Below are 24,784 nucleotides of genomic sequence, written 5' to 3' on the forward strand. Positions count from 1 at the left end.
ATAAGCCGTCAGCTACCGTTCAGAGGTAATGTGAGGTCACGGAAGGCTTGGTTGTCGTTCTTGCCACAAAGCCCACTCTGCCAGATGCCCCCTGGGCTGTGAGCCCCTTGAGAGCTGGGAGCTCGCCGAGGGGACTCTCCTCGGCACCCTGGCGCACCCACACAGCTGCAGGGAGCCTAGCTCACGGCAGAGCTTCAGGCGTCTACTGTGCACGCATCCCCCCGATGGGAACTTGCTTTGACACTTTTCTTGGGGGCTTTCATCTTACAGCCGTCGAATTCCCGGCCTGCACACAGCTCTGCTGACTTGGACCCCTTTAAATTTCGCTGGTTGATCCCTATATCTGCACTTCAAGTCAGACTGGGAAACACAGCAGGTAATTACTCTGTGTGGTACAGTGCCGGAGAGAAATTTTGAGAGACTTATTTGAATTGTGTGCTGGAAAAGCAGGAAAGAACCTTGGGGATCATTTTTGATGTTTTATGGGCAAGGAAAATGAGGACAAAAGAGGTTGTTTTGATGTTTTCGTACAGGCTTTTGAAGAAAGTAAAAATGCCAGTGGATGGCTTTTCTTAGCCAAATACCTCTCGTCATCATTTCCTTATTTTCACTATAGTTTTTCAACATTTTTCTTTCTGCCTGATATCTTTGATGCCCTAAAATGTTAGAAACAAAGGCCCACCAATTTAAGTGTTCACAAATTTAGATTCATCAGAAAATTCCTTAAGATTAAGCAGTATCATAAATGATGTAAAAACAAGAAAACAGCCTTCGATGCTGTAAAACATCCGGTGATCCTTCCAGAATAACGTTCTGGTGACAGTGCCTCGGGTGATGGGAAGGACCGACAGGCTAAGGTGTGCAGTGACGTTGGTCTGTTTAATTTTTGTTGGACGTGCTTACACTTCCAAGAACGTGACTGAATTTGGAGCTCACCTCAAGTACCCGGGCATTTCCTATTGTTCCAAGGAATAGGGTTGAAAAACGGGACCCATTTACCTTCTTCCCCAGAGAGGTGGGATCCAGGGGTGGGGAGGAAACACTGAGATGGATGGGAAACTTCAGGAGATGTAAAAAGTAATTAAAAAGTACTTCGCTTTTTGTAACTGTTCATGAAAGTTATTCATAGAATGAGCCACAGAAGAAAATGAGAGGATTGAGAATATAAGACTTCTGCAGAAGTCACTAAATGACAACCGCAGCCTCTTTGACAAAGTTGTAGACTCTTGTTTCTTTTACACAGGGACAGAAAATAACTCCATATGGGAGCTGATCCATACGAAGTCAGAAATAGAAGGACGGCCAGAAACCATCTTTCAGTTGTGCTGCAGGTACCACTGACCTCCAAACGCTAGAGCCCACGGGAAGAAGACAGATGATGCGCTCTTGAAAACGGTTATGTTTTCGTGCCCTCCAGAACTCTGACTTCTGGCTCACGCCTCCCTCTCCCGAAGGGCAGCTGCGGCTCTAGGAGAACACACTGATTAAAAACAAACCCAAATCCCAGTGCCGAAGGAGCTTAGGTTCTCACTCCTTTTGTGAGACCAACCAAGGCACACACAGGCTGGGGACTTACTTACTGTCAGTCTGTTCTGAGAGCAGTCAGAGGCCACAGGGGACCAGGGGACGTGGATCCGAAGCACAATGACACTGGACACTAATGCGGTTTTTTCTCCCTGCCCCTCCAGTGACAGTGAAAGCAAAACCAACATCGTCAAGGTGATTCGATCTATTCTGAGGGAGAACTTCAGGCGCCACATAAAGTGTGAATTACCCCTGGAGAAAACGTGTAAGGATCGCCTGGTACCGCTGAAGAACCGGGTCCCCGTTTCAGCCAAATTAGGTGAGAGCTTTGCGGGCCTCGTGTTTATTCAGGAAAACGCTGGGCGCTTCTCTGAGACGGTGCACGCCCTGTAACACAGCAGGAAGTCAGCACCTTGGAAATCACCAGGGTAACTGCCAGCTCTAAACCAGACACCCAGATCCCCAAGGTGGTGTGAGAAGGTGGTGGCAACTTTATTTCCTTTTAAGAAACCTAAACATGCTTCCTGCTCCCCACTGCCTTTTATAAAATGTAACCACCCCAAACTCCAGATCTCCGTTTTACCTTCAGGTGACACTGTCTACGCTACCACCTGATCTGTTTCTTCCACTGAGATAAATGCAGGAGTCCAGGGACCTGGTTCTGCTTCCGGCAGTATTCCCAGGGCTCAGACAGTGCAAGGCAGCTAGAAAGTCAGTACTTAAAGAATTAAGATCAAGGCACCTAAATACTCAGTCTTACCCGATCAATAAGTCAGCAGGCAAACATTCCAAGTCCTGCTGTTCCTAAACTTTCTGCCTGTTTTTAAATTTTCAGCTTAAGTTTTTAGAATTTTCTTTCTGTATTAACTACTTTGTTGTTATCTTTGATCTTGTTTTTAGTTTTATAAAATGTAGCTTTTTGGGGGTCAGTTTGACCTCTTCGGATTTACTGTATATTTTCTATTTTTTCTCTATTACCAACATAAGCTATGGCCATCAAAAAAAAAAATTACTGTCTGCAGAAACAAGATAACCGAGAGTTCCCCCTTTCTCCTTCATCCCAAAAGAAAGGACCTAAACACACACAAATGATTAAATATTCATATTAAATCTCAGAAAGCCGGTTAGACATTCCAGCAGAGACAGTTCTCCTGAGAGATAAGGAGTATTTTTATCCTTTTAATTGAGTAGCAAGGGAAATGAAGAAGCTGAGAAGGTCGGCTCAGAAGTAGCGTGTAATCTTGATTATGTTGAAGAAAGAGATCCTAGATTTTATTAGTAACTAACTTTTCAATTTATCCATTGGCAGGATAAGAATCTTATCATAGTTTATAGCTTATTCCAGCTAAATAATTGAGCTCTGATAACTGGTCATCTATAAAGGCCAAATCCCCCAACTTCAAGTTCAGATAAAACTTAAGTAAAAAATTGCCATACTTGCAGTAGCTACATCTTTTTGTCCAAGTCCCAGGATAGTTGGTAACTGAAGTGAGATGATAAAATCTTTAAGTCACACAACTTTCGAAGCGAAAATCACGTTGTGGAATCTGTTTATCTCAAGGAGAAATATGCTTTCCTCCTTGCAGCTTCCTCCAGGTCCTTGAAGGTCCTCAAGAATTCCTCCAGCGGCGAGTGGCCCGGTGAGACGGGCAAGGGCAGCTCGCTGGACTCCGACGAGGGCAGCCTGAGCAGCGGCACCCAGAGCAGCGGCTGCCACACGGCCGGGGGCGGGCACGACCCCCTGAAGCACCCACACGCGGGCTCGACGGAGTTTTCAGACAGTCTCATCAAAGAGAGCGATATCCTGAGCGACGACGAGGACTATCATCAGACTCTGAAACAGCGCAGCCCCACCAAAGACATCGAGATTCAGTTCCAGAGACTGAGCATCTCCGAGGACCCGGACGCGCCCCCGGCCGGGCAGCAGGCGGGCACGGAGGGCCAGCCGGCGGCCGAGCAGCCCAAGCTGGTGCGGGGGCACTTCTGCGCCATTAAACGCAAAGCCAACAGCACCAGAAGGGACCGGGGGACGCTGCTGAAGGCGCAGACTCGTCACCAGTCCCTTGACAGTCAAGCTGAAAATGCCAACCTCGATCTCAGTGCCGTTCTAGAGCGAGAATTCAGCGTCCAGAGTCTAGCGTCGGTTGTCAACGAGGAGTGTTTTTACGAATCGGAGGCCCACGGGAAGTCGTAGTACAGTTTCAGCCCGCACGTGTGGATTCTACTGCTCTTTTCGTTTTCAGACTCGTGGTAAAGTGGAAATCGCAGAAAAACTATTCATTACTGGGTTTTGTGCAGTGTACATTTTCCCACAAAATAGCTGTAAAGATTTAAGTTATTTTAATTTATTGTAGATCAGAAAACTAGATGAAGCTGGTCAGAATCTGTAAATTACTTAGTTGCTATCCCTTTTGAGCAGGTATCAAAATGACTTTGAATCCTAAACTGCATTCTGATTATTTTAATTTATATGGAAAAGGTAGGGTGGGGAAGTTGGGATTCATCGCTTTGTAAAAAGGTCATTTTTTAAAAATCCTCTGGGCATTTTCTTTGAGCTGTTAGTTTCTGCTTTATTTAAAGCATATTTAAGTTATTTTAATGTGGGTTAGGGGCACAAAGTGCACATATTTCATTTTTGTAAGGTTGTAATAGATGCTGTTTATACTAAACATGTCATATCTATGCAGTATATATTAAAAGAAAACATACTGTAACTTGATTATATTTATTTTCTTTACCAAGCTGTACAGTAAACGGGAAATAAGTCACATCTGGTAATTGGTATGTTTATTGTCATTCTGTGGAAGTCAAGAGTCCACATATGAGAAGTTCAGCCTTGTGAAAACCAACGTTTGGTAAAGCCGCTGGCAGCTAGAGCCTGTACCTCTCCGTGTCATCCTTTTCCTGAAATTTGCTTTTATTTTTCTTGAGTTCTTCTCTGAAATTGTAAGCAAAGAGGTGAGGGTCCTCATCACACATTTTCCTGTACACATCACAGAGGTTCTTAAAATGCGAGACTGAGAGCTGCCTGGGTCGGAGAGTAGGGTCCACGTCTGCCAGCTCCAACAGCTTTCCAGTGCTTTCTAGGCGCTGGGTTTCAGGGAATAACATTCTGAGAGGAAAAAAAAAAAATCAAAATTTTTACTTTTGAAATTATGTAAATCATGATGCTTCCTTCTACCGTGGTTTGAAAATGACTTGATTCTGACAACTTGAGAAAGGGGAGGAGGGCTGCCTGCGGGGCTCTGAGCCTGCAAAGGGCTTAGCCACGCCCCGCTCTGGGAGCAGGGAGGACCACTGAACGCAGAGCTAGGCCGACATGCAGGGTGTGTCCATGCTGGAAAACATTTTTCAAAGCTAAATCAACACATCCATCTTTAAGGTCAGTTTAAAATTAACGTCTGCTCAGGTGCGTTCTTAGAGAAGTATATTTGATTGGCCCCATTTTTTAGTACAAAAGTTGTCTGTTGTGTTTTATCATCAGTTTTGATTCTCTAGAACTTGAATTTAGCTTTCGGAACTCATAAGCCCAAAGGAATGACCTTTCTTGGCAAAGTCAGAAAACATTTGATGTGAAAATGCAAACACGTATTTCTACTCTTTATGCTATCTTGAAGCAAATTTAAAATTGATTCGAAGTATATATTTTATATTTCATGTAACCAAATCGGATCATTGTTTTAAGATAAGGAGAGAAACTGACACTGAAATAGCATAGAGCTTCGCCTGTGTTTTATTTCTGCCTGTCGTCTGAGCGGCTCTACAGAGCTCATGTCAAAGGCTCGGAAGACGGCATGGCCAGTGCAGACTGGTTTCCTTAACAGCGCGGCATGCTCTCCGGGACGGCACATTCCCTCCACGCTCAGGGTGACCTGGCTGACATCTAGGGGTCTCTAGACTTCCAGGAAGTGAGAGGGGCTGGAGACTGAGCTCAGTTACTAATCAACTGTGCTTACGTAATGGAACTTCTATAAAAACAGCTAAATGATAGCATTCTGGGTTGGTGAGTGGACATGGAAGCTCTGAGTGCCCGATGTCCCCATACCGTGCCCTAGGCATCTCTCCCATTAGGCTCGTCCTCAGTTATATACTTTTTAATAAGCCGATAAAGGAAAATGTTTAAGTTCTGTGAGCCATTCTAGCAGATTACTGAATCTGAAAAGGGGGTCATGGGAATCCCCAACTAACAGACGTACGAGTGGCAACTTAGGACTTAAGTTGGCCTCTGAAGCAGGGACAGTCTTATTACACTGAGCCCTTAACCTGAGGGCTTTACCCTAACTCCAGGTACTTAGGATCAGACTTGGATTGTAGGACACCCAGTTCTAAAGCTCTGTGACAGGAACCTCAACAAAGATAAAAAATTGGTTGTGTTGGTATTGGTAAAATCACCACACATTTAGGGACTTCCTGCAAGATGGTGGCATAGGCAGAACCCAAAATCACCCACTCCCACAAACACACCAAATCTGCACATGCAGCAACTCCTCCAGAAAATCTGCGGGCTGACTGATTAGCTTCTGCATAAGAGACCACAGAGAGAAGTGGGGGAACCACGGGAACGCTCCAGGACTGGAGGTGCCAGTGAACGCCTCTCCACCTATGTGGCATGGGCAGGAGCCTGGTCTAAGTGCTATGACCAACCTGAGAGGCTACCACAGCACATCCCAGGCCTTTTCGCCCAAGCCAGACCTAGGATGCTGCCTCAGCCAGCACCCACTGTAGCCCAGGCCGGCTGGCCCCTCAGGATACTGCGGTCATCACCCGAGCCCACTCTATCTCCAGATGGCCTGCCAAAAGCACCTGGCACACACACAGGTCACCCCTACACAAGGCCACTTTTTTAAGAGTAGGGAAGAGAGCTCTTTTGTCTAAGAAAATCAAACAAAATAAGACAAAGTAACATGTTTCAAATGAAGAAACAAGAAAAAAACCCCAGGAAAAAAAAATTAAGGTAATTTACCTGATAAAGAATTCAAAGTAACTCATAAAGATGCCTACCAAACTTGAGCGCAGAACAGAGGAACTCAGTGAGAACTTCAAAAAAAAATACAAATGACTAATCAGAGCAGAAGAATACCATAACTGAAATGAAAAATACGTTAGAGAGGAACAGCAGATCAAATACAGAAGGCAGGATTAGTGACCTGGAATACAGAATGGGTGGAAATCACCCAATCAGAAGAGCAAAAATAAAAAAATGAGAATAGTTGAAGGGAACTCTGGGACAACATCAAACACATTAACATAATAGGCATCCCAGAAGAAAAAGCGAGGCAGAAAGCTGATTTGAAGAAATAGCCGAAAACTTTTCTAACCTGTGCAAAGTAACAAACATCCAGGTCCAGGAAGTACAGAGAGTTCCAAACAAGATGAACCCAGAGACCCACATCAAGACGTAGTAAAATGACAAAAGTTAAAGAGAGAATCCTGAAGACAGCAAGAAGAAAACTGGCCACACACAGCGGACACCCCATCAGACCATCAGCTGATTTCTCGGCAGAAGCTTTACAGGCCAGAAGGAAGTGGCAGGATAAAGAGCTGAAGGAAGGGAAATTGCAAACCAGAGTACTCTACCCAGCAAGGCAGAGAAAGTTTCCCAGACAAGGAAAAACAAAAATTCATCGCCACTACATCAGCTTTACAAGAAATGTTAAAGGGTCTTCTTTAAGAAAAGGCTACAATCAGAAATAAGAAAATGTATGAAAAAAATCTCACTGGTAAAGGCAAATATATAATAAACATAGTGAATCAGCCACTTAAGACCAAAGTAGCAAAACCAACTATAAGTAGTTAGGGGATACACAAAACAAAAGATCTAAAATTTCGTGTTAAAAACAAGCCACTTAATACAAAAGAAGCAAAACCAACTATAAATAGAGGATACTCAAAACAAAAGATCTAAAATTTCGTGTTAAAAACAAAGCATGGAGGGGGGTAAGTAAAACTACAGCACTTTTAGAATGCATTTAAACTCGAATGCTTATCAGCTGAAAATAGTCTGCTATAGCTATAGATTGTTATATAAACCTCATGGCAACCACAATCCTATAAAAGATATCCCTCTCAAAAGAGCCAGGAACCCAAACAAAATGCTAAAAAAAAAAAAGCAAACCACGAGGGAAGAGATCAAGAGGAAGAAGGAAGGAACAGAGAACTACAAAACAACTAAAAAACAATGAACAAAATGGCAACAAGTACATACTTACCAGTAATTAAATGTAAATGGACTAAATTCTCCAGTTAAAAGACACAGAGTGCCTGAATGGATGAAAAAAGATCCATCTATATTTTTCCTACGAGAGACTCACTTCAGACAAAAAGACACATATAGACTGAAAGAGAAGGGATGGAAAAGATACTCCATGTAAATAGAAAGCTGGGGTAGTAATACTTAGACAAAATAGACTTTAAAACAAAGACTATAAAAAGAGACAAGGGCATTATATAATGATAAAGAGGTCAATCCAAGAGGAGGTTATAACGGTAAATATCTACACGCCCAACACAGAAGCACCTAAATGTATGAAGCAGATATTAACAAACATAAAAGAAGAAACTGACAATATTACAACAGCAGCTGAGGAATTTAATACCCCACTTACATCAATGGATAGATCACACAAGCAGATGACCACTAAGGATACAGTGGCCTTAAATGTCACATTAGACCAGATAGAATTAATAGATATTTACAGAACATTTCATCCTAAAGTTTTAGGATGAAAACATATTCTTTTCAAGTGCACTTGGAACATTCTCCAGGATAGATCACACGTTAGGCTACAAAACAAGTAGCAATTAGTTCAAGAAGACTAAAATCATATCAAGCATCTTTTCTAACCATAACTGTATACAACTAAAAATCAATTACAAGAAAACTGGAAAAAACAAACAAGTGGAAAGTAAACGACATGCTACAAAGGTACCAAACGATCAAATAAGAAATCGGAATCTACCTTGAGACAAATGGAAATGGAAAAAACTTTCCGAAATGTATGGAATGCAACAAAATCAGTTCTAAGAGAGAAGTTCACAGCAGTTCAGGCCTACCTTAAGAAAGAAAAACAAATAAAAACCTAATTTTAGACCTAAAGGAACTAGAAAAGAAGAACAAACAAAACCTCAAGTAGAAGGAAATTATAAAGATCAGAGTGGAAATGAGAGACTAAAAACCAATAAAGAAGAGCAATGAAATTAAAACCATGTTCTTTGAAAAGATAAAATGTAAATCTTTAGCCAGACTCATCAAGACAAAAAGCCCAAAGAAAATCAGAAATGAAAGAGAAGTTATAACCCGTGGGCACAGAAGCACAAAGGGTCATAAAAGAATACTATGAACAATTATTTGCCAACAAACTGAACCTAGAAGAAACAGATAAATTTCTAGAATAGACAACCTTCCCAGACTTAACCAGATAGAATCGGAACAAATTGATTAGTAGCAATGAAATTGAAGTAGTAATAAAAAAAAAACCCAAGAAACAAAAATTCAGGACCAAATGGCTTTATAGGTGAATTCTACCAAACATTTAAAGAAGAATACCCATTCTTTTCAAAATAATAGAAAAAAATTGAAGAGGAAAAAATGCTTCCAAACTCATTCTATGAGACCAGTATTATTACCCTGATACTAAAACCAAAGACATTACAAAAAAATTATAGGCCAATATACCTAATGAACATAGATGCTATAATTCTCAACAAAATATTAGCAAAATGAATTCAACAATACATTAAAAAGGATCATACACCATGGTCAAGTAGAATTTATTCTAGGGATGCAAAGATGGTTTAATGTCTGATCAATAAACGTGATACACCACATAGACAAAACCAAGGATAAAAATCATAATCATCTTAATAGATGCATAAAAAGCATTTGATAAAGTTCAATATCTATTTATGATAAAAACTCTCAACAAAGGGAGAACGTCGACATAATAAAGGCTATGTAAGACAACCCCACAGCTGACATCATACTTAATGGTAAAAAGATAAAATATCAGGAATAAGGCAAGGATACCCACTATTCAACATGGTATTGAAAGTCCTAACTACAGCAATCAGACAAGAAAAAGCAATGTAAGGCACCCAAAATTGGAAAGAAGGTAAAACTCACTGTTTGTAGATATGACATGATACTATATATAGAAAATCCTACAGACTCCACAAGAAAACAACTGGGACTAATAACTTCAGTAGTTTCAGGCTACAAAATTAATGAACAGATATCTGTTGTGTTTCTATACACCAATAACACTCAAAAGGAGAAATTGAGAACAAGCCCATTTACAACCGCATATAAAGAAGAACACCCAGGAATAAATTTAATCAAGGAGGTGAAAGACTTGTACTCTGAAAAATGTAAGACACTGAAGACGACACAAATAAATGGAAGGATATACCACGCTCATGGATTAACACTTAAAATGTCCATACTACATACACAGAGCAATCTACATTACATAGTCAAGGCAATCTCTATTAAACTACCAATGGCATTCTTCTCAGAACTACAATAATCCTAAAATTTATATAAAATCACAAGAGATCTCAAATAGCCAAATCTTAAGAATGAAGAACAAAGTTGGAGGTATCAGGCTGTCTAATTTCGGACTGTAAGACAAAGCTGTACGAATCAGAACCCTATGGGACTGGCACACAGACACACACATCAAGAGAAGAGAACAGAGAGCCCGGAAATAAAACCTTGCTTGTAGGATCAATTAATCCATGACAAAGAAAGTAAGAATATACAATGGGGGAAATGACGGTCTCTTCAGGAAGTGTGGTGCTGGGAAAACTGGGCAGATTCATGCAAAAAATGAAACTGGATCATTTTCTTATACCATATACAAAAATAAACTAAACATGGATTAAAGACTTAAATGTAATACCTGAAACCATAAAAATCCCAGAAGAAAACATAGGCAGTAAACTCTGACATTTTTCTTAGCAATATCTTTTTGGCTATGTCTCCTCAGATAAAGGAAATAAAAGCAAAAATACTAGTCCTAGCAATATCTTTTTGGCTAATGTCTCCTCAGATAAAGGAAATAAAAGCAAAAATAAACAAATGGGATTATATCGAACTAAAAAGCTTCTGCACAGCGAAGGAAACAAAATGAAATGACAACCTACTGAATAGAAGAAGAAATTTGCAAATGATGTATCTGATAAGGGGTAATATCCAAAATATTAGGAACTCATACGATTCAGTAACAAGAAAACAAACAATCTGATTTAAAAATGGGCAGAAGACCTGAATAGACATTACTCCAAAGAAGACATAGAGGGCCAACAGACATATGAAAAAATGTTCAGCATCACTAATAATCAGGTAAATGCAAATGAAAACCATAATGAGATCATCTCACACTAACAGGATGGCTATTATAACACAGTCAACAAATAAGTGTTGGCGAGGATGTGGACAAAAGGGACCCCTCGTGCACTGTTGGTGGGATTGATAAATTGGTGCAGCCACTATGGAAAACAGCATGGAGGTTCCTCAAAAATTAAAAATAGGACTACCGTTCAACCAAGCAGTTCTACTTCTGGGTATTTAGCAAAAGAACACATAAAACATTAATTTGAAGAGATACATGCACTTCTATGTTCACTGTGGCATTATTTACAACAGTGAAGATATGGAAGCAATCTAGGTGTCCATCAACGGGTGAATGGATAAAGAAGATGTGGTATAAATATGTACACAGACATATCAGTCAGCCATAAAAAAGAACATCTTGCCATCTGGGACACATGGATGGATGATCTAGAGGGTTTGATGGTAAGTGAAATAAGTCAGACAAATACCATATGATTTCACTAATATGTGGAATCTAAAAAAACAAAAATGAACAAACAAAAGAAAACAGAAACAGACTTCTAGATGAAACAAACCGATGGCTGCCAGAGTGGAAGGAGATGGGAGAGGGTGAAAAAGCGAAGGAGAATCAGAAGCACAAACTCCCGGGTATAAAACGCGTAAGCCACGGGGATGCGGCGTGCAGCTCAGGGCACGTCATCAGCGATATCGTTGAAACTCTGCATGGTGACACGGCTCACGAGACTTATCGTGGTGATCACTGTAAGATATGTAAATGTCCGATCACTACGCTATACACCTAATGCCACCTCTATTTTAATAAAAGATTTTTAAAAACACCACACATCCGGTGTCAGAAACGCTGAGAAGCAGTGGTGCCGGTGTCCTGAGGGCTGGTGGGAACTCAGGACCACAAGGCCCGGGGCAGGGCCATCGTGAACTGGGCGACTGTCAGTTTCAAGCTGTACTTAGGACAGAACCAAACCTGTACGCGGCACCTGAGGGTAAGTCAGGGGTTTTGCTTTTCCTCTGTGGCAGTCGAGGTTTGTACATCGCAGGATTTGAACTGACAATTATATATATGTAATTGTTCTTATGATTCTTTGATCAATCTATCGATCGATCGATCGATAGATTGATCAAAGAATCATAAGAACAAAGTTCGTAATCTTTAAAAAAGTGACTGAGGATTTTAGAAAGCGTGCACAGAAAGGAAGAGAAGTGTGCTTACCCGAGCCCTCGATGGCAGAATTTCCTCCGGAACTGAAACACATTCTGAACGACCTTTTCCACCAGCTTGAACGGCTGTGCGATCCTGGGCTGCGTCAGAGGGGTGAAGTGCACCACGCCCACGTCCACCTTCATTGTGAGCAAACACGCATCAGTTTGTCACATGGTATACGTAAGATCATAAAACAAGCGATCTTGGTGGAACGAACACAGGAGGAAGAATTATCGAGAACATGGTTTTCGTAAATAAACGTTTTACGGGGACTTCGGTTTCATCTTCTCTGGGCACTTAGTAATATGCTGCATTTGCATTTGAGCTGTCTCAGAAATCAACAGTTGGTTGCATCAGTTCTATAATGACATCCACCAGACCTGTGCGTGGTGATCACTTCATTTTAAAATGCGGTTTTACAGGGGCCTTTAAGATCAATCCGAATAACCATTAAAGTCAGTAGGCAGATAACAGATCATATTAGAATTTTTTATTTAGCTTCTGAATGAGTAAAAATAAGCTGCAGCAGCAGTTCTGACTCTAAGACTGGGCTTCGAAACAGAGCGAGAGAAGGCAGATGGGCCCCCACGGACCGCTTAGTGCTAAACTCCCCAAAAAGGGAATCGATTAGGACGCCACTTATTTTGGGTATAGACACTGATTGATCAGCTGGACGGAATTCATGAGCATCGTCTGCACAGCCACATCACTTTCTGGAGCAACTTTAAATGCCTCAAGAGGTACAGGCGGGATCCAAGCAGAAAAAGGAAACCACCAAGCGTCACTGTTTCACCGCTGAGCTGCTGCCAGCTGCTGACATTCTTTATCAGAAAATAAAACTCTTCAGGCATGTCAGATAAGAGACTTATACCCTAACTTATTCTAGAAATGAACTCATGGTGATTCACGAGGGTATATTCAAAATAACAAAGGGGGAAAAAAGTACAAAGGGAGAAATGAAGTCAAAGCGGTGATCACACATAACAAAACGCCCGGCAGAGACCATGGACCGGGAAATGGGAAGTCTGTTCATAACTGACCAAAGCGATCTCTCTACGGAATTGGCAGACTTGCTACTTAGAACATCACGGACTCTACAAAGGTTAAGAATGTACACAATTTATGAAGTGTGGGTTGTACCACTGCTTTTCAAAAGGAATTGTTTTAAATTCTGCAGGGGTCATGTTCTCTCGGGAGGACCTGCTTCTAAAGAATCCTGCGGCTACCACACTCCTTAAAATTGGCCTGTGTTGCACGAGGATGGGGTGCTGTGTTTTTGTTTTTAGGGTAGAGGGCAAATAGTTGTATGACGTGAGACTGTGTGGACAAGAAACAGAAAAGGACGTAAGATGTGCCCGGCATCGGGCGGCGTGGACGGGCTTCTGGAGGAGCCAGCGGCGTCTCTCCCCGGGGGCCCAAGCTGCCTCGCTGGCAAGCTGAGCCACCAGGTGCCTCCCCCGCCCCCAACCACTGCGTCTGCCCCGCCTGTCTCCTGTGTCTCCTGTTGGCTACAGCGGCACCTATTGGATGTAACCAGAAGAGTTTGATGACAGGGATGGTGTGGCTGGCAAAAGGGATGGTTCTGAGCAGTTGGGCGGAAACTGCCACTGGAGAGGTCATCTCACACTAAAAATGTCCCCTAACTCCATCAGCCTTCAGACGATTTAATGAAGGTCACGCCCTTTGGTGGAACAGCAGTTACTCTACCTCAGAGAGTGACTATCTGAAGACAACGTTACATGTTCTTATTAAATTTTAATATTTACAAGTTGTGTTGCTTAGTTTCACCAAGTTTAGTAACAAATACTTCCTGTAGGAGACTAAGTGCTTTAGTTAAGAGCCAGGACTTTCCTTAGACCTTCACAAAAACACGGAGGGACAGGGTCCAGAGGTCTCAGAGAGGTCTGCCATCAATACAGAGGTGAGAGGAACTGAAGAAGGTAAGGGGCTGTGGAGGTGACTTCAGGGTTTAAGTGAACAGGAGGACTACTATGGGTCGAGAAGAAAAGATGGCTTCATTTGGAGCATTTCTGTGGAAGGAAAACGTAGGGATAATCTAGAGTATGAAAGGCAAGAAGCCCAAAACACACTATGATGACTTTAAATGTCAGACACCGGCTCGTCAACTCTGAAACGTGTGGTTTGCCTTTCCTCCTGCTGATCTGGAACAGAGAAGTGAACCCCCTGTCTGGGAAGGTTCCAGATCCTTCTCTAGACGTCGCCCCGCCCCATCATTCTAACTCTCCAGGCCAGTTCCACCCTCTGGGCTGGCGGGCACGCCCGTCCTTGCCCTGCCTCTCACTCCACCGCCCTCCAGGACAAGGCCTTCTGCCCTTTTCATCCGAGTCTTCTAAGTTCGCCAGAGTCAGTTCTGGAAGGAGTTCTTCCAGTTTCCAGGTATGATTCAACAGCTTGCCAGTCTCCAGAGAAAAGAATCTTGTAGCAACATATGAGATAAAGTTAAGTCCTACCTAAACCCATGAAATATTATCAAAACTCCATAAACAAATGTTTGAATACCATTAAGACCACACACACGAATACAGGGGTAGATGCATGCTCCTTCCAGCACAGAGACTGCCACTTCCAGCTTCCGTGGATTTTAAAATTTGGCCTCATCTTTATTTGCCTGATTCCATTTCTTTGAGATACAGTTGGTGTTTGCAAATACAGGAAATGCCTAACTTTGCTTTATTTAAAGTTTTAAAACCCTGTGCAAATATAGCAGCACCCCATGTGCACTGTAGCGACAAACTTCTAAAGTTTGAATCTGATACCCAGTTAAGTTGGCTAACAGTATATCACAGCGAAAAAAAAAAAAAAAACTTCCACTCACAATCAAATAGTTACTATTAGAGGGAGGACCTGTAAAACTCCCAGGAATGTGTCCTGCTTCTCTGGGGAGCCCTGTACTACCCTCACCACCCTCTCCTCTGTTCCTCCCCCCAAAAGCACTTCTCAGAATTACTGAATGATGGAGCCCATTTTCTCTCAAACCACAGGAAAGTTGCTTGGTAACTATGGTCACAAATACAAAAATGTTTTTCATTTGTAACTAGATGCTTATTTGAAATTACAACCATTTTTTTCCTTCCTTGATTTTAAATCTCTTAAAAGGTTTGATTACAAAAAAGAAATCAGTACAGAGGTACTAGATGCACTTAAAAAATCCAGTTTAATGTTGTGAGCCACTCCCCAAACTCGGTCTGTCAGTGTGTCAAAATGACTTACTAAGATGTCCAATGAAAGGATTTATAATGCATTTCAATGTTTGCTTCTCAACTCAAGTATAATGTCCATGCTGTTCCTGGTTGAGATTATGTCCCCAGCATCAGCAACCTCGGCTACAGCAGGCTGGAGATGGATGTTCCATTTTCTAGGCCCGTGTGTCTAGGACATGACTGATTATCAGCTCAGAGCAGACTGCGGACTCACCAGAGACCTGGGGGAAGAAGCTGTTAGACCTCAAGTCTTAGATACTGCCAGCTGAGATCCTGAGTCAACGTGTTATGGGGGAACCTTGAAGATGGATGGACCGGTTCCTGACTCTGAGATGATGGTAACAGGCTAAATAACAACCACAGGAAACAATACTGGCCACTATCTAAGAACGTGTTTTTAACACCTCCCATAGCATTCGAGACCAATTAAAGGACAAGCCAGTGGAGAGGAAAAACCATCACAAAATTACCGTTTAATTAGGCGAGATACAGCCACAACCGGGAGGTGGCAGAAGAATGACTACAGGGACTCATCAGTAAGACTTCACGGACAATACGATAATCAATAAGACTTCACGGACATACAATAATCAATAAGACTTCACGGACAATACGATAATCAATAAGACTTCACGGACAATACAATAATCGATAAGACTTTACGGACAATACAAGAACGAGTCCCAGCTGGAGTGGTACTGTCTAATAATCAATAAGACTTCACGGACTATACAAGAACGAGTCCCAGCTGGAGTGGTACTGTCTCGGACAGACTTGGGTCACTGGAGTGGGACGGGTCTGGCTGGTTCTGAGGCTGGGGGCGTCACCCGACGGAACAAAGGGTGAGGGGTCGGGAGGGTCACTGTCAGTGTCGGGTGAAATGATTGAGTAAAGTGAACCCACGGAGGATGCTTGGTTCCTCCTCCACTACTTCATCTTCAGGTACCTACACAGACCTAATGACAACCTCCAGGAAAGGTCACAGGCCCCGCAGTTACCACCTCCCCAGATAAGGACGACGGAGTGGCACGAGTCATTAATGCCTATGATATAATAATCATGCAGTTTGAAGAAAAACAACATGTTTACCAATAGGAACGTAGGTCAGATTTCCTATCATCAGTTTATTCCGCCTGCAATCCTTGTCCCATGCCCAATTTACGGACAGAATTTCACTTGTAAAACTCTAAAACGCAAACACTTTAAAAGCATTCCAGGTTTTCCAAAAAAATGTATCCGACCCAGACTGGCCCACTGTTGCCTACATGCCTCTCTCTGAAGTGTATAATTTGTTTGTTATTGTGACCGTATTAATTTCTGCAGAGGTCCTACCCCACCTTTTTGTTCTTCTTACAGATCTCTAAGTGGTTTTTCTGTTTTCCCCCCTTCTTGGAATCATAAACAAAACAAACAAAAAACCCCACGTATTTCGAGCAGTCATATCTAAGATGTCAAATGAAAGGATTTATAATGCATTTCAGTGTTTGCTTCTCAGATCCACTATAATGCTGCTTCTAAGAGTATAAGCGTGCAAGACGATGACGGCCAGGACGGACAGCATGGTGGGAAGCAAGCCGGAGATGCCCAGGGTGAGAGGAGGCGGCGAGGAGCGAGCTTTCCGCTGCGTGAATGACGCGTGGAAATGCAGGGATATCTGCCGGGTGAGGCGGGGTCTCGGTTCCGGGAAAGGAAACAATTTCAGGGAGGCGAACACTTGATTCTAAACAAAATGCGAGAGGGACAAGAACTCACACTGGATTAGGATTTTCTGTTATATTTAACCAGGAGTCCAGGATGCTCACGGGGCAAATGCTGTTCTAAAACCGAACCCTTCCCACGAAACACGACTGCGGTGTTTGTGAGACCGCAGCGTTTGTGAGACCGCAGCATCTCAGCGTGAGAATTCTGCAGCAGCTGCGGGTGTGGCCGGAGTGGCACAGGCAGCCTCAGGGCTGCCCTGCCAGGGGCCGCCGGTGGCAGCACGCTGGGACTCGCCAGGGCCCAGAGGTCCAGAGAAACCGAGACCCCTCGGAATCAATCCGTTCCTAGGGATGATCTATCTGAGCAAACGCATGAGACACTTGATAAAAGTTGCTATAAAAGATACTGTTATTACAACTGTTACTAAATGACTGATAGATGGACACGGACGTGAATGCATTAATGCCAAATGAGCCAAATATATCGAAACTGCCGAAGAGCCTAGACGCTATCCTCAAGCTGCCTAGTCAGTACATCACGTCCCTTCCTGCAGAAACTGCCCAAAGCGCAAGCTCCATCGCGACTATGGAATGGAGGCGTCGTACGTACACCCACCACTGTGGTGGTTACTGGTTACTGGCCCCAAGCCACAGGCTTGACCGCTCACGGGCATGGCACTGGGTGCCCCCGCCGCCCTGTGCTGTCCCTGCCCAGGCCAGCGCGCTATTCGCCGAGGCATTTTTTTAACCGAGTACGACTTGAAAAAGACACTGTCCTTTTCAAGGTGATTCTACAGCTACTGGATCCTATCTTTGATATGCTGATTTTCTTAGCTTAGCTCTGAGGTCTGGGGGGCCTCATAGTTCTCCCTATGTGTCATCAGAGATATAAAAATAAAGAAGTCATTAAAACTGATGCAAGCTCTCTAATTAGGCAAGATCACAACCCACCCAGGACACTCGAGCTTGGGCTGGTACCCGGCTGGGTGGAAGACGAAGAGTCACAGGGAAGGAAGGCAGAGAGAAAGAGGGGCAGGGTGGTGAGCTGAGGCCAGGCCCACCCACCCACTCAGCCCACAGTAACAGATGCCACCAGTAAATGACAGTGCTTTAAAAAAGTGTCCTGCTCTTCAAAATAATGTGCAAAGAGGATGCGATGCTTAAGGTCACGACGTATAAGTATTACATTATTTATGAGATTGCAAAAACTAAGTTGATCTGCAAATGTCACCACGATTCAAAGACAGTCAATATTCTAAAATAATGTGATGAAGACAGAGAAAACAAGTCAAGATTCTTTCACATGAAGACATAAAGGAGTAACAAAATATTATTAAAAAAAAGATACTAGAGCAAATGGAAGTATAACACATATATGCAAAAACATGTACCTGGCTTACTGCAGAAGTCATCGGAGTTAGGATGGCCTCATTCGACACTCGAGGACACACATCAGCGTGAGAATGTTCATCTTCATTTTCACTAGTCAATTAACCTACAAAACTACTGATTTTAAAAGCTAAGAAAGTCTTCACTCCAGCCTAACGCATTATTTTAAAACTAAAATGACCCTAAAGGTGGGTCATAGCTGATACTATTAATTTTCTAAGACTGGGTTAGAAAAACAGCATTATTTTCAGCTTCAGTCAGTCACTTTAAATTCGTGGGACTGGAACAGGTAACTCTATTTTATATTACTCTGTACATTCATTATTTTAAGGTTGAACAGAAAGCAAATAAGACATTGTTTTTTAAAATCAGAAACCCGACTGCTCGATGGAATTAAGTGGGCAGCATTTTAAATATACAAAGAAGGGGCATCATCCGAGACCAAAGAAATAGGAGCCACTGGGGAGGGAGTTTGGGCTCAGGGCTTTTCCAAAGTTAGATAATGCTCACGTGTGGGCAGGAGTAAGAAATGCAGTTCTGGAGAACAACCTCGTAGGAAGGTATGCTATGTTATTATTTCTCAAATATTCAGTTAAATTACCAATTCTTTTGAAAAGAAAAGCTTCTCTGAATATCCAGATTATCATCACTAAGAAAAACAAACACTAAGGCAATCTCACGTAATTTTTTTTCTTAAAAACAGATAAATGAAAACATTTTAAAGAAAACAGATGGGCTGCTGAGTCACTGGCCAGCTACTCTGCAGTCACTTTGCATGAGTGAGAAGTAAATGTTTATATGTAAAGATACAGAGATGTCAGGGTTAATTTGTTTCCACAGCTTACTCCAGACAACCACAGAAAGAAAAAACTCATTATAGTGAGACTCAGAAACACGTTGTGTTCTAAAGGGAGGCAGGGCAACACAGTGAGTGCATAAGGGCTTCAAAAATCCCAATATTCTGGACCTAACTCCCAGTCTTGCTACTTACACATTTTACCACCTTAGTCAAGTTACTTAACTTCTCTAGAGCTTGGTTTTCTCATCCGTAAAATAAGGATTCCTGTTATCTCACAGGTTTGTCTTGAGAATTATATACCATCGTGCCTCGAATAGTCCCTGGCATATAGGAAGCAGTTTATAAATGGTAAATATTATTACGTCAAAACTATAAACTAAAAAGTTGGAAAATTAGTTTCGTTTAGAAAAAACAAAATTATACTTTTAATCATGCAAAGGTATAGTTTAATTATTTAATTACTTCATATACTCAACATCAGTTTCTAAATTCTTTCATTCAAGAAAGATTTATCATATCCCTACTATAAGCCGGGCACCATCCTGGCAGAGGGGAGTCGGCGATGAACGAGACAGAAATCCTTGCCCTTGTGAGGTCTATGTTCTAGAAGTCTTGAGCGAGCCAGAGAGTCAGCAAGCAGCAGAGGCGCTCAGAGGTAGGATATGTGACCGATTTCGAAGTTTAGAAATGACAATTTGTTGACTGAATGAACGCTGGGTATGGAAACAAGGATGCTTTTAAGATCTGGGCCAACTAAGCATAAGGATGAGCTTGGTGTTAATAGACACGGGGAAATGGGGAGACGGGCTGGGGAAGGTCAGGAGCCTGTGACAGGTCTGAGACGTCATCAGTAACGTCCCACCGGCAGTAACGTCACGCCAGCACTAGGGTATACAACGCGGAATAGGGCCATGGAATAGACATAAACTGAGGTAAAAATAAATGAAGATTTATCTTGGGAAGTCTCTAGACTTAAAAGATTTGATTCTGTTTAATGTCCACATGGGAAATACATAATAATGTCGATAAACTATATTTCTCCATACATCCCTACTTTCCAGCTCCTTTTTTATATAAGAAACTCTGCCTTGATTAAAGGTCTGCCGTTAGCGAACGTTATTTGCATTTCGTAAGTTTACCTTTTTAAAATAGTCAGTTAATATTTTACAGGATAAGTATTCTCATCAAAGCAGAAGAATCATCAAAAGTGTTTTCAAAATCTTCATTAAAGCACGCTTCACCCGTCTGTCCTCGGCGCGCTGCGTTATGTTGGGGGTCAGAGCTGAGAGCAGGCTGGGCCCCCACCTGCCATCGGTCAGTCTCAGCACAGGTGGGTGAGCACTGGCAACCACAGCAAGGGCAGAACAAGCCGAGACACTACAGGGACATGGGGGTTTCTTCTGATTCAGCGGTGTTGACAGTGCTGTTCCTGTTAGCGCCTGGAAGCCCACTCTACCTCGTCCAGTATTTACACAAAGAACTGTTTGTGTATTTCCATGAAATAAAGAAAGTTTATGTACCAAAAGTACAATACTATGGCTAAAAACCAAATCCACAGGCATTAGATTTCTAACGATATCTTGCCTAATGCCAGACTTAAAGGTCCCCACCCCCCCAAAAAAACTGTAAAAATCCAGACAATTGAAACATGCATTTTATTATCACTGCTTTTAAAGAAATGGCTAACATCTAACATGGCTATCAGCAGTTTTAAAAAATCTTAAATCCAATCCTAAAATTATCTTCCTTTCTCTATAGCGCCTATAAATTTATAGCCTGTAGAACTGAAATTACTGAGGAAGAAAAAAATGAGAACCCCGAACAGATGGAGGTGAAGTGTCTGTACCATGATTCATGATCTAGAACCTCGATACCTGATTTCACTGTTCCGTCTACTATGCTTCATCACGCAGTTTTGATGTAACTTCTTTATAACAGTTTCTAAAAGCGCTAATAGTAGGTTACACTCCAGAAATCTTTCTCAGTAGAAGGAATAACAGGAGAAATTCAGAACACTCCCCCAAATACTCATAGGTTTCCCGATCGAGAGCCTACTCAACAGTTATTGCTGGAGTTTCTTTCCTTTTATCTAAAAAAAAATACGTATTTTAAAAACTGCCTTTTGAACGTTTTGAAAGTTACCAATTTTGTGACTCCTGACTTCAGACAAGTCACAAGCACCAGACTAAAAAGACAGTTTCCACTATCATTTGCAAAGCACAATCTAGTTAAAAATATTTCAGACCATATTCTTTCATATAACTGGGGACATCAAATAATAAACTGTCTCTTCCAACACAGAAATTCAAAAACAAATTATAACTGTGGACTAAAACATAATATTAAAAGAAAAGAAATTCTTTTTTTGTGAGCACCCAAATAATTCCTCCTCTGTATACAGTGACAGAAAAACATTTTCAGCTTTCAGGTTTCGACAAATCCTGTTGCAACAACAACTCCCTCCCTTCCCCGCCTCTCCTTTCTTAATTTCCCCTCAGCTCAAAAAATGAGATGGAGAACCTGGTATTTATCTTCTAGGACCATCAGCAGTTTTTCACGTCTCAGATTTCCATGCTCTTTATTTGGTATTTGCAAGTGAACTTGTTGGAGCTTTATCACCAATATTCAGAAGCTGTGAAATGAGCCTCATGTACGTGGTGTCTCACCATCATCCCTCACTGGGTTCATCTGAAGACAACGGACGGGAGGGAGTTCAGACCCTGAAGGCTACGGACAAAAGGTACGGGAAATGAAAAGCTTCTACAGTGCTTAGAGACCTAACTAGAGCTCTTCAGGTACCATTTAGTTTGAATTTTAGGTTGTAAATCTGTTTTTCAATATTCATTTTGATATAAATAAATCTTGTCTGGAAAAGTGACTTTACTTTTTAATAACATCCGCTCCAGACTTCCTGCTGGCACACGGTTCACAAATTTAACTCACAGGTTCCGTTCCGCATGCACTGTGTTTTGGAACCATGAGAGTTCTCTCCTGAGAAGTCAATTTCTAAATGCAACCTCTTCGCTTTTGCTTATTTTCACACTATTTCTCCACCACCACCACCACAACCACCACCACCAGCACTGAAACAAAGTATGCCTTTATCCTTTATGCCACAGAAATTTGAGAAAACAGGCCACAAACTGTATCATGCTTGTGGCTGGAGAGGGGAAAAAAAAGATTGATTTCTTAGCAGTAAAGCTAAGATGCCGGTGTATTTCTACAGAAGAAACAGTACGGCGACCTTCATTTTGGAGAACAAATCTTTCTGCATACGTTCTCTAGGCAGAGGAACGTGGTTAAATCCTAATATGCAACAGTAAGTGAGCGCTATGCTAACTGGATGCAGTCATATTGCTTCCCTTGATTTTGGCTGTCTGTCATTTATCACTGCCAGTACTTGTTAATTAAGATAAACAAGCTGTCTGCAAGTCTGAATTACACTGAAATTCAAAAAATGTACTGGCTAATGAGAAAAAAAAGGTTATAATTGGGGAGCTGGGCACAGACGGATCAACACATAAAGGTTAATCAAGCAAAGTGAAAATAAAGAAAGGAGAGGCTCCTGGGGAATGTCGACGGCAGCCTCGCCCCCGAGGAGCCCCTGAACCCCCAACGGAGACCAGTCTGGGAGGGCAGCGCCTTGGTCAGGTGGCTGGAGCCGAAAACCCAAACCCGAAAACAGCTATTATGAAATTATAAGCATGTGCTTCACTTTGTTCTAGAAGCTTTAACTTCTGTTCTATTTTGGTCTCAGTATGTAAAGAAATGAACTGTGTGACAGCAGCAAAGCCTAGGCACTCGGGTCCTTGCAGCAAGTCTGACTCTCAAGAATTCAAAACCTCAAGGAAATCTCCTAAAACTGTAAAATCCACATTTTAAGACCATGAATGAAAATAGAACAACGAATCCAGATAGCCCAGAACCTAACTTCTTAGAGAATCAATGTTAGCACTATGTGGTAAATTCGTCCTTTTAATGTGGGCATGGATCGGAGTCACTTCAGACATTCCACAGAGGCCAGGTGTCGGCCTCAGTGAGCCATGTGCCCTTCCCCGTGCCCTCTGGTCTCTCTTTTTTTTTTTTTTTGGTGGGAAAGGGAGTGAGTTGATGGTTAACGGTGCTTTGCGCCTGCAGGTGTGGCATTTTCCCTGCTTCCCATGGGGAGCATGCTGGGAAGGTGTCACCAGAAGTGCCGTGGTAAGGGGGTGGGGGGAGGTCCGGCTGGAGTGAGGTGGGATGGGGGCGCTCTAGTCACGGCCACGCTGCTCCTGAGACCTGTGTGGCTCGGGAGACTCACGAATGTCCTCATCTGAAAAAACGATGTACAAGGTTATATCTGTGGTTTCTTTCAGCTCTAAGATTCTATGCAAATGAACTAAATCTGTCTAAGGAAGAGAAAAAAAAATTGTCGTATAAAATAAATATCATATTTATTTGTCATATAAAGTAAATAAATATACGAACAACAATATCAATTATAATTCACTACTGTTTGAAGCCCTTAAACTGCATTCAGGTATTTAACTCCATGATGTAGGTACTGTAATCCTCCCCATTTTCCAGAAGAGGGTACTGAAGCACAGAGATGTTCTAGAAAGCCAAGACTTGACCCACGTTTTGGCTAACTCTTCCCTCTTCCAAAAAATTAAAAAAGAAAAAATAAAAAAAAAGAAAAGAAAGAAAAAGAAAAACGAAAAAAAACAAAAAGAAAATCAAGTGTTAAAGTATTTTTGGTAGCCTTTCACATACAACTACTGATGTGGTTATTCTGTTAAGTGCCGTTAAGATTCGATATCGGCACCTTGGAACTGCTCAGAATAACCGGTTTTGCGGCAGGCGGCCGCATGTGGGTCAGGGGATGACTCTGGTCCCAGATGGAAAGGATCTCACGTTCTCAGAGCAAAACACAGTGGCTGAATTGTTCGGGTTCTGAGGACCTTGCACCTGAAGGGATAGAAGTGCTACCCAGGTAAGGATTTTGTGTAAGTTTATTAACTAGAAATGCGGGCTGATCATCCCAGTGACTCTGACTTCTTTCCACTACTTCCCTTCTCTGCTTAAACAGCTCCCCTGGGTCACGTGCTGGTACATGGTGGGTGCTTAATATTTAAAATAACCATTTTTTGAATAGTTAAAACTTTCCTAATATACACTTATAAATCACTTTTAAGGTGCAAGTTTAAATTGCTCCCTTCTTTCTTATTATCTATAGAGTATTTTAATTAAAAACAAAATAAGTTTTAAAAAAGCCTGAAATGCTGTTAAAATTCGTTAGCAGATCTTATAGCTGGAACTCGGTATGTCTCAGTGTCCTAACAGGGTGAATGCCCACGTTACAGACCACGTTAGCACAGCTGAAGTCCGAGACAGGACAAAGCGGAGAGCTCTTTCCTTTAAGCCACGCACCCAGCACCACCCACCCATAGTCACTCGGGAGGATGGAAGCCTCTGAAGGCCGGGGGTGAGCTTTTCCCCTGGGCAGCAGGGTCCTCATCCACTACGTGGCTTGCTCAGAGGTGTTCTCGGCTCCCACTGCACAGGAAAGCCTCTCTGTTTATTCTTTCTTTCCCTCAACCCTGATTTTATGCTCTT

General features: G+C 42.2%; 2 protein-coding genes across 3 annotated transcripts in view; one reads left to right on the forward strand and one right to left on the reverse strand.

The window, feature by feature from the left end:
• TIAM2 (T cell lymphoma invasion and metastasis 2) overlaps positions 1–4,243 on the forward strand; it is a 125,737-nt gene extending 121,494 nt beyond the window's left edge. The window contains exons 25-28 of the mRNA XM_025049051.1: positions 271–376; positions 1,244–1,331; positions 1,689–1,843; positions 3,111–4,243. Coding sequence (XP_024904819.1) covers positions 271–376; positions 1,244–1,331; positions 1,689–1,843; positions 3,111–3,718 — 957 coding nt within the window. The 3' untranslated portion in view covers positions 3,719–4,243. The remainder of the gene's footprint in view (positions 1–270; positions 377–1,243; positions 1,332–1,688; positions 1,844–3,110) is intronic.
• The window catches only part of TFB1M (transcription factor B1, mitochondrial), a 55,134-nt gene continuing 34,583 nt past the window's right edge, over positions 4,234–24,784 (reverse strand). For both annotated transcript variants that reach the window (XM_025049065.1, XM_025049066.1), the window contains exons 6-7: positions 12,090–12,217; positions 4,234–4,636 (exon numbers count right to left, since the gene is read on the reverse strand). In XM_025049065.1, coding sequence (XP_024904833.1) covers positions 4,396–4,636; positions 12,090–12,217 — 369 coding nt within the window. In that variant the 3' untranslated portion in view covers positions 4,234–4,395. The remainder of the gene's footprint in view (positions 4,637–12,089; positions 12,218–24,784) is intronic.

This window comes from Pteropus alecto, unplaced genomic scaffold (genome assembly GCF_000325575.1).
Source record: "Pteropus alecto unplaced genomic scaffold, ASM32557v1 scaffold195, whole genome shotgun sequence".
Classification (NCBI taxonomy): domain Eukaryota; kingdom Metazoa; phylum Chordata; class Mammalia; order Chiroptera; family Pteropodidae; genus Pteropus; species Pteropus alecto.